The 10955-nt window shown below is 41.3% G+C and overlaps 1 protein-coding gene across 2 annotated transcripts; it reads left to right on the plus strand.

Annotated features, from left to right (window-relative positions):
* Positions 1–711: 711 nt before the first annotated feature.
* tmem52 (transmembrane protein 52) lies at positions 712–5950 on the plus strand. 2 transcript variants are annotated; one of them, XM_002938854.3, is made up of 5 exons: positions 712–948; positions 1976–2025; positions 2127–2168; positions 3841–4010; positions 4688–5950. In XM_002938854.3, the coding sequence occupies exons 1-5, from the start codon at positions 724–726 to the stop codon at positions 5011–5013; spliced, it is 813 nt and encodes a 270-aa protein (XP_002938900.2). In that variant the 5' UTR covers positions 712–723; the 3' UTR covers positions 5014–5950. The 2 variants fall into 2 exon arrangements, with proteins under 2 accessions (XP_002938900.2, XP_017951444.1); XM_018095955.1 differs by having other exon boundaries at positions 2127–2159.
* Positions 5951–10955: the final 5005 nt, after the last annotated feature.

The raw sequence follows: 10955 nt of genomic DNA on the forward strand, positions 1-10955 counted from the left end.
TAGGGCGAAGATACACAAAGCTACTTAGTAGCAGCTACTTGTCACAGGTACATGTCGGAAAATACGCTGCCATAGTCAATACTGAGAATTGCCTCTGCTAAAACACACGTAGAGACTATTATCAGTAAACGATCAGCATTATCTTTTGTAGTAGCTGTAACAAGTAGCTGCTACTAGTAGCTCTGCTATTAAATTATACAGGACTCCTTTTATCCCAGCTGGTGCAGGTGTTGAACTACAGTCGCCCCCACCCCCTCAATGCAGCGACCCAGTTAGCTAAGCCGAAACACCTAGCAATACAGAAATGCCCCCAGCACCTCCAGCAGTTGGCCAAAACTCCCAGCATCGATACCAGAACCCCCGCCCCATACAGACTTAGATCGATGGGAAACCAGAAGACTGTAGGTTGGACAGCCTTTTGATCTATATACTAAAATGGTGACATTTTAAAATCAATTAACCTTTCACCGTCCAAACGTGGCCGTCTTTTAGGCGCTACCTCAGAAAGGGCCCTGTAAGAAGTTGCCGCTCCGGGCCTTTATTCATAAGCCTAGCTAATCAATGGCTGAGGGGAAATCCCAGCTCTGTGGCCGTTAGTAACACAACAAGCTCCCGACTCGCTACGTGACTGAGCAGTATTACTAGGGCTCCCCCGCCACCCAGCGGCCAGCCAATCAGAGAGGCGGAGCCAAGCAGGGGGGGTTGGGCGCATTCCCTCGTTGGATGATGGGCGTGCTGAGCGCTATAAACCCCTGTGATGTCAGCAGACTATTCAGTCGTGTTGCTGGGGAATCTATTGTGCGGCTGTGGTTTCGGAGCTGCGATTTATTTGCTGCCACATCTAACCGTGAACTGTGCGGACCGATTGGATTTACTAGTGACACAATGAAACTGAATGTGGATCCCGGCCGTGGTACCTTGCTGCTGCTGTGCTGCCTACACTCGCTGGTAAGGCTGGCACCCATTGCACCCACTGGCACCCACTGGCAGCAGCTTCTTTCCTTTGTTCTCGGGGAGCCACGTGAGCGGCCCCTATAATCCTTATACTCGCAATGCGGGGGCACGTACGCACGGCCGGCCAGGGATTCTGTGCATGACCCGAATACACCGCTGCCTTCCATACAACACGTCGCTATATTCGCCTTCTTTCCTAAACTTTCCCTTCGACGACGTGTGAGGATTGTGGGAGTTGTAGTCTAGCGTCAGTTGTTGGCCCAAGGTTAAAGGCTAGAATCTGATCTTGTGTTGATGATGTACAGTTACACTGCTCCCCTATACTCCCCAGAGCCCAGTAACATGCCTGCCAGGCTCTTAATAGTCTGTCACCCCTTTACATTCATAAAAGCCTTTCTGATAGGCAGGCCCTTACCCACTGCTTTATTTCCTAAACTTTCCCCTTAATGCTGTGTGGGGATTCCTGGGGTTATAGTTTAACATCACTTGGGGGAGCAGGATTTAAGGGTAGAAGCTGATCTTGCCCTATTGTTTAACAGTTACTCTGCTCCCATCATTTCCAAGGACACATAGGGCCAGATTTACACCAAAGCCCAGTAACCTGCCTGCCAGACTCTTCCCCAGGGGTTCTACAGCATCTTTAGTCACCCCCTTACATTTATACAAGCCTTTCTGATTGGCATAACATTGTGCTTTTATACCATTCTCTCCCTCTCCTGTGTGTGAGATTAATATTAAAATAGCGATGTGTATTAAACATAAGGCTTCCTAACTGGCTCAGTGCCTGCACCTTCCATATTCCCACAGCCATGTATGCGCAGGCTGGAAATGCTTCTCCCAAGGCCTGCAGTCACTATTCCAGGAAACTAAACTTATCTCCTATTTTGATTATAACCAATCAATATTTATAAAATGGCAACCTATTCAGCAATGCTGTACAACAGAACTATGTAGTTTAAACTCACCAGTCGTTATACCCTTGCCTTCACAGCTCAGGCATTTTTTCTCTTTTATTTATTAGATTCCTTTCTGTGCAGCTGATGATGATGAAGATGACTGCCATAAACCTGGGTAAGAAGCCATTATTACAGCGCTTAATTATTTCTGATTTATCATAAACCTCTTGTCTTATAAATCTTTTTTTTTTTTTTTCCCCTTCTCCCTTTTTCTAGCTGCTCCCAAGGGACAAGCTGGGTGAATCTATGGTACGTCTGGTAAGTACACATTTAGGTGATTATGCACAGATTGGGTACAGAATTATTTAATATATTTAGTGAACCGGTTTTTCTTAGCTGTGAAATAGAAAATTAAACATTTAATGTGGCTAAAGCCTCTGATGTTGCTGAGAATACAATATACGTTAGTAGAACAAATCATGCTAGATGCTTGTTTGTATCCTCGGCATTTTCAGATTAAGGGAGTTCTTAGGGCTGATTTAATTTTTTTTAAAAGCCCTATTGTTCAGTTAGTCACCTAATAGTTGCTCACTTCTGCCACCTGTTGGTTGTTTCTCTCTGTCTGGCTCCTGGAATAGAGGCCACTGCTTTGACCTCTCTGCAATTAAATGCTTGTTCAAATATAGGCCTCCACACATTGTCAGAATAACTGTAACTAGAGTGATCACATGATGCCTATTTTCCCCTAATCAGTCACCAGATTTTTTTTTTTTTTTTTGTCCTATTACTAGGGAACATTAGTTAAGAGATTTGACAAGGTGTTAGCCGGTAGTGATTTGATGTTTATAGTGTTTGTACCATGCTGAATCTTCATGGGTGGGCATGTGGTGTCTGAGCTTTTTTTTTTTTTTTTTTGTACAAAAAAAAAACTCATTCGACATCCAGCATATATGGCCTGGGCCTCTTAGTCCTTTACAGATATATACACCACACCTGTGGCAGCCATATTTTTGTGTTTCATATATATCTTTGCTGCAAATGACTGTTCTTATGTAGAAGAGAAAATATGTATTTAACCTCCAAGTAGTGGTCATCCTGAGCCCCCATTTCTCTGTTCCAAGCCCACAAGTGTTGGCCCTAAGAGGCAGAGAGACTGGAGAAATGCCTGTCGATGGCTATGACTTTCAGTACTGTGCATATCCGCTTGGCCCAGTGTGTAGATTTTCAGTAGGAGGCTACTGAATTGCGCTTTCATTGCTATTGGTTCTCGGTTCTCCAGGTTTATTCTTGTTTAAGTAAGGATTAAAAAATACATTGGGTTAATTGCCTTCTAAATTCCATGCAGCAATTTTAACTAATGTTGAGTGACTAGAGCTTATTAATTTTAATGTTACTACAGCCAATTCTGTGGGGGCTGAAACATGAAGCTGGCGAGTGAAATCTAATATTCCCCCATCATGCATGTGCTGACGTGCAGTTTTAGGTTTAAATATAGGCTTGAGAAGTGCTTGATTATCTTAACAGGTTTAACTGGTAGCATTTACAGCACCTAGCCTAATGCTTTTTTAAGCTGGGCTGTGTTTGCTATGTCTCGGGTGGCGCGGGGGGGGGGGGGTGATGTTTGTGCCAAACCACAGATCATTACAGCCCACTGGGCTCGATACACAATTTAAACAGTAGTCGGATAAGGGTTTGTTTGCTGTGTCTAGGACACATATGTCAAACACAAGGCCCGCGGGCCGTATCGGGCCCACCTGGCTGTTTTATGTGGCCCTTGGTGAGTGTGTCTAACTGTCCAGCGTGATCAATTTCCAACTAAGACTTAGTATCTTACTAAGTATCTTAATAAAACATTCGGCCCACGACTTAGCCTGTGCTTTAGATTTTGGCCCCCTTATGTGATTGAGTTTGACACCCCTGGTCTAGGACAAGCCATAGAGCAAAATGAATGAGTTTGTTGCCTGATAACATTGTTACTCTTCCCACACAGGCTGATTCTGGTGACCATATTTTTGCTTCTGCTCTGTGGGACTACAGCAAGTTGCATCAAGTTTTGCTGCAGGAAAAAGAAGCCGCCTGTGCAGACCTTTCAGAATCATCCCTGCGAAGTGACTGTCATTGCCATAGATAACGACAGCACCATTCACAGTACTGTTACCTGTGAGTGCCAGTCTATTTCAATTTTCACCCACTGCAGCATATTTAATATACGGTCCATTATAGGAAAATATATATTAGAGCTTAGCCTACTGTAGGCTGTAAAGTATAAGGAAATTGCTTATTGAATATTAATTCTCTGCATATTTGCAGTGGATTAGGAGCTTCCATATAGCAAGTTCTCTACAAGCAGTATCATATGTGTTGGTCATGCTTAACGTAGCAGTTGTGTGGGGGAAAAAAATTCTTTCCTAGGTAAACTGGCTGTTGCCGTTATGCATAAGTATCCTTTGAAGCAAAGGTAGCCTTTGTACATATCCGACTAATGTTTTGCTATATTTTAATTTTATATAAGGGAAAGCTACCATGCTTGTGTAAGCAACAATGTTAAGTGATAATAAGTACAGTGCCTAACCATGCTTTAGCCATTCTAAAGCCTTTGATTAAATAAAGTTACAAGCACCTCTTCTTTTAGTTGGTTGTATGTCACTTCTGCATACAGCCTTTCGTCTGATAAGGGCAATGGCATATTAGGTGACTGCGAGCACTTAGATGCCCATTTGCACGGTAGGAAGGAATATCTCCACCTAGTAACTTTCAAAATCCAGTTTTGATGTGAAAGTTTTTAAAATTCTTTTATTGCCACAAATTAATTTTTTTTTTTCTTTCCTTTTATTCAGCCTACAGCTCTGTGCAGTATCCCCATATGTTCCCATTTGCTGACCCTGATCGAAGTGCAATGTCCCCTCCCGCCTACAGCCTGTATGCCATGGAACTACCTCCAGCTTATGAAGAAGCCATTAAAATGGCCAAGACCAACAGTGAAGCTGGTCCCTCTGCTTCAGCCCCAAAACTTGAAGGCATTAGTGAGCAAGAGGGGACAGAAGATGAGCCAGATCAACAGGCTGGGCAGCGAACCATCTCAGATGTCACTGAATCACCACCCTGCTATGAGGAGTCAGAATCTAGCCAGGGACAGAGCCAGTCACAGCTAACTATAGATTAGGAACTTGTTCTTCCCAGAGCTTGGCATGTATGACAACGATCATGTTCTGCTGCAGTTGCCAACAGGGGACATCCAGTCTGTTTATAGTTATATCACCTACATATAAGGCATTGACTTTCTAAATAACACACCCTTCTGCTCTGTTTCAAGTATTAGAGGAGTAGATACCTGAAAAGTTTAATTAGTCATTGGCAATGGTTGCAGATCCCAACTATTTGGGCAGAGGAATACTGCGGCAGACTGTTTCCACAAAAGTCTTGGTGGCTCCCAATTCCCTACTGTGGTGGGTGCATTCAGAAAACTAAACTTCAATGTTTGCTCTGGGAGAAATGGAATTCTGGCTTTGCACAGGATAAGATAAAATTCACATACTTTATATTCTAGCAGATTTACAAGGCCTAGAAGCCACCTGTGTCTCTCAAAAGATTCTAGGAGCAAACTTTGAGCAGTAGCTGGAGTGCCGCAGTTCTGCATTTTGCTAGTATGTTGTAGAGCAAGACCAGTTGTTAAATGGATAGGGGTGTTGGTTCAGTCATAAGGGTATATGTAAGCTGATGTTTTCTGCAGTTGCCTTGAGATGGTTGGAGTAATGGCTTAATAGTTCCTGCCTATGAGTGTCCTTCTTGCAGAAGGATTATTTTATTTCTAGCAAATTGCTGGTGTAAAAAAAAAAAAAAACCTTGTTGCTACGCAACAATCTTCTCATTCAGATGTATGTTACTCAATGCTTTGTATATATTTTTTGAAATCTAAATGAGTATTGAGGGCTGAAGGGATAATTGCTCACCCCTGCTGCCACTCAGAGTTGGTGTAAAATAAGGTGTTAAACTATATCCTTTTACTTGCTTAAGGTATGTATGTCATTGTGTGTGCTGTAATATATACGTTTTTTAATTAAGTTGGTTCAACAAGCCAAATAAAAATCACAGTTGCTCAACCTGGCTCACATTCTTATCTAATATCATAAGATTTGATGACTTATTTAGTTCCATTTTTATAGTTTCAAACTGCCAGCCATTCACTTTTTGGGGTGCCAGCAAGAATCCAACTTAAGTCTTGAGCTGGCCATACACGTGCAGATTTTTAAAAGATCTTTTTGTTATCGTAGGATCAAGCTTATTGTGAAACAAATGTTAGAAAATAAAAATAGCACTTTCATTTTTTTTCACCAAAAATTTCCATTTTGAGCAATATCTACTTGAAGCTGGGAAAATTACCTACTGTACATGGTCCTGCAAACAATTGGACAATGTACAAAATTCACTGTAAAAGAAACCTGCTTGAAAGATTTTGTTTGATGTCAGATAAAAGATTGCTAGATGGAAATTCACATTACAATAACCTTACAATAATTTGATTTTGTTGGATTGCACTCAAATTGTATTCAGAGCAGATCTTATTGCAAGGTGATATATCGCAAGCACCTTACTGTTTAAATCAAAACTGAATTGCATCCATTGTTTGCAAGGTATGTCCAATGTGATCTAGTGATTGTTACATTCTCTGCTTTGGGGTGAGTGCTTCAAGTTGGCATTTCAACTGTCTTGATGTCTCCTGTGGCACCAGAGCAAAAATCTAACATATGTAGATTATTTGGCCTGGACTTGCCTTCTAAAGAAACATTACAGGGATAAGGGGAGATGGGCAATACACTGTTGCTGACATTAGCAGCATAAATACAATGTGTGTAACCAGGCTATAAAGTAGTCCTGAAACCTCGCACCTTCCCTGTGGTGGGTGATTTGTTCTAAGTTTGTGGCCTTTTCTCAGCCACTAATATCTGGCCTGCCTTGTCTTTTATGAGCAGAAATGTAATTTTTATCATTTGAACACTAGTGACTAAAATGTGAAGTCTTCTGCCTCTTTAAAATCCATCTCAGCAGTGTAGACAAATCTAAAAGTTCAATTTTTAATACAAAAGAAATGATTATATAGACATATATGATCAGTGTTACATTGCCCTTTTAAGAATAGACTGCAGTGGATGTTTTGTACCATTCTCTGTAAGCTGGAGAACTGATTTCCTGCTTGCATTCCTGTCTCATTGCGGTGTTCCTGGGGCATTGTGTTGTGCAGTGACGTAATTCCTCCTGACTATTTAATCAAAACTGTGATGAACAAAAGGAAAATATATAGGCACCCCCAGCTGTATATATGTGCAAGAATGCAACCTGGCCAGTACCTCGGCTTTCAGATAATTTATGCTCCATTTCACTCAACAAATACTAAGTAAATCTATATAATCTACTGTATCATAAAGCATCTGTGCCTTGTTTATATTATCACACCAAGCCCGTGACTTCCTGTTCTATGCTGTAAGCATGACTGATAAGGAGTCACGTCATGTTCCATCTGAAAGTCATGCATATCTCAAATAAACTCCCCGTGGACTGGGGTATAAGGTAAGCAATTACAATCACAGGGGCTGCCTAACATGTAGAACCCCCCCACCCCCCATGATTTTACTGGTCCTTTCCCTTTAATTGCAGGTTGCTGAACTAAATGTCCCTAGCTTTCCTAGGATCATATCTTGCTTTAAAAATATAAGCTAGTACTCCTTTAGCCAGGATACAATTTCTGCTTTAGGAATACCGTTTGTAACCCAGAAAATCCTGTGCAATCATAAATCTGACAATTACTATGCAGGCAATGTGTGAAAAGCTTAATGGAATTGGCAGGGTGGGGCTGTGGTTTTCCATGAGTAGATTTGCAAGGGTAATTACCAGCTTTTCCATTGCAGACTATGGAAAGCATAATGCTTGCGACACAAGACCAATTATTGGCCAAAAATTCCAATGGGAAGATTATCTACTTTACACATTCATTGACATCAGTTGTGACCTTTTATACTTCTGCCTTAGCAACCACAGGACCAACTGTCTCTATCATTACATCCCTACGTGTGGATCAGAACAGCACTATCAGCCTTGGCTGCCAACTGCTTACAGTTAACTGAAAACGCATAGGACTAGAGGTCGATCCTATAGGGTACCTATCCAATAGGCTGATGGATACCATACAAGGGGACATGGTATGGCCACTTTTGTATTGTTCAGGCAAGAATGTGATCTACCTGTCTCCGCACACATGGGGCAGATTGGCATTTTCTACAACAGTTCAGAAAATGCACTGTGTAATAGAAGTTGAGATGAGCCCCAGTAATGGCCCTGCTGAATCAGACTATATGCTCCATAGGGACAGGGACGAATAATCTTTTTGAAGCGCTGCGAAATATGCCGGCACTATATATATACAGTGGTGTGAAAAACTATTTGCCCCCTTCCTGATTTCTTATTCTTTTGCATGTTTGTCACACTTAAATGTTTCTGCTCATCAAAAAATGTTAACTATTAGTCAAAGATAACATAATTGAACACAAAATGCAGTTTTTAAATGAAGGTTTACGTTATTAAGGGAGAAAAAAAACTCCAAATCTACATGGCCCTGTGTGAAAAAGTGATTGCCCCCCTTGTTAAAAAATAACTTAACTGTGGTTTATCACACCTGAGTTCAATTTCTGTAGTCACCCCCAGGCCTGATTACTGCCACACCTGTTTCAATCAAGAAATCACTTAAATAGGAGCTACCTGACACAGAGAAGTAGACCAAAAGCACCTCAAAAGCTAGACATCATGCCAAGATCCAAAGAAATTCAGGAACAAATGAGAACAAAAGTAATTGAGATCTATCAGTCTGGTAAAGGTTATAAAGCCATTTCTAAAGCTTTGGGACTCCAGCGAACCACAGTGAGAGCCATTATCCACAAATGGCAAAAACATGGAACAGTGGTGAACCTTCCCAGGAGTGGCTGGCCGACCAAAATTACCCCAAGAGCGCAGAGACAACTCATCCGAGAGGCCACAAAAGACCCCAGGACAACATCTAATGAACTGCAGGCCTCACTTGCCTCAATTAAGGTCAGTGTTCACAACTCCACCATAAGAAAGAGACTGGGCAAAAACGGCCTGCATGGCAGATTTCCAAGACGCAAACCACTTTTAAGCAAAAAGAACATTAAGGCTCGTCTCAATTTTGCTAAAAAACATCTGAATGATTGCCAAGACTTTTGGGAAAATACCTTGTGGACCGACGAGACAAAAGTTGAACTTTTTGGAAGGTGCGTGTCCCGTTACATCTGGCGTAAAAGTAACACAGCATTTCAGAAAAAGAACATCATACCAACAGTAAAATATGGTGGTGGTAGTGTGATGGTCTGGGGTTGTTTTGCTGCTTCAGGACCTGGAAGGCTTGCTGTGATAGATGGAACCATGAATTCTACTGTCTACCAAAAAATCCTGAAGGAGAATGTCCGGCCATCTGTTCGTCAACTCAAGCTGAAGCGATCTTGGGTGCTGCAGCAGGACAATGACCCAAAACACACTAGCAAATCCACCTCTGAATGGCTGAAGAAAAACAAAATGAAGACTTTGGAGTGGCCTAGTCAAAGTCCTGACCTGAATCCTATTGAGATGTTGTGGCATGACCTTAAAAAGGCGGTTCATGCTAGAAAACCCTCAAATAAAGCTGAATTACAACAATTCTGCAAAGATGAGTGGGCCAAAATTCCTCCAGAGCGCTGTAAAAGACTCGTTGCAAGTTATTGCAAACGCTTGATTGCAGTTATTGCTGCTAAGGGTGGCCCAACCAGTTATTAGGTTCAGGGGGCAATTACTTTTTCACACAGGGCCATGTAGGTTTGGATTTTTTTTCTCCCTAAATAATAAAAACCCTCATTTAAAAACTGCATTTTGTGTTTACTTGTGTTATCTTTGACTAATAGTTTAATGTGTTTGATGAACAGAAACATTTAAGTGTGACAAACATGCAAAAGAATAAGAAATCAGGAAGGGGGCAAATAGTTTTTCACACCACTGTATATATATATATATAAAATATTAATGACAAATGCAGATGAAAATACAACTAAAGTACATGACTGCGTCCTAAGGCCATCATGTAACACGTTGATCCCCAACCAGTGGTTTATGAGCAACATGTTGCTCCCTAGCCCCTTGGATGTTGCTCCCAGTGGCCTTAAAGCAGGTGCTTTTAACAGGCTCATTTAGGCTGCCAGTCCACATAGGAGTTACCAAATAGCCAATCACAGACCTTATTTGGCACCCTCATGAACATTTTTCATGCTTGTGTTGCTTCTCAATTCTTTTTACATTTAAGTGTGGTTCACGGGTAAAAAAGGTTAGGGATCCCTGATGTAAGATGATCCATTTTTTGCCTTAAGGTGGCCATACATGCTACGATTACGATCTTTCCCAAGACCATAAGAAAGATCGTTCGTCCACTCTACTAACATTAAAGGAACAGTAACATCAAAAAATTAAAGTGTTTTAAAGTAATTAAAATATAATGCGCTGTTGCTCTGCAAAAAAATGGTGTTTTTGCTACAGAAAAGCTACTATATAAATAAGCTGCTGTGTAGCCATGGGGGCAGCCATTCAAGCTGGAAAAAAGGAGAAAAGGCACAGGTTACATAGCAGATAACTAGTAGATAAGCCCCATATAATGGGGGTTTATCTGTTATCTGCTAAGTAACCTGTGCCTTTTCTCCTTTGAATGGCTGCCCCCATGGCTACACAGCAGCTTATTTATATAAACTATAGTAGTCTTTCTGAGGCAAACACACCAGTTGTAGCAATGCAGGGCAACAGTACATTATATTGTAATTACTTTTATACACTTTCATTTTTTGGTGTTACTGTTCCTTTAAGAGCAGGTAAAACAAAGGCATTATTTACCCATATCTTACGATTCTGCTTTAATGTTACAATGTAACCTTCAAAGGCTACATTGTAAAAGGCCTAATCAAAATTTTTAGCCCTGCCTGATTTTCTTTTCCTACAATAATATCAGTGCGTATATGGCCACCTTTACTCCCTAATCCTGTGACTGTACTTTGGTCTGCATGACACAGCAGGAAGGGAACA

This window comes from Xenopus tropicalis, chromosome 7 (assembly GCF_000004195.4).
Source record: "Xenopus tropicalis strain Nigerian chromosome 7, UCB_Xtro_10.0, whole genome shotgun sequence".
NCBI classification, from domain to species: domain Eukaryota; kingdom Metazoa; phylum Chordata; class Amphibia; order Anura; family Pipidae; genus Xenopus; species Xenopus tropicalis.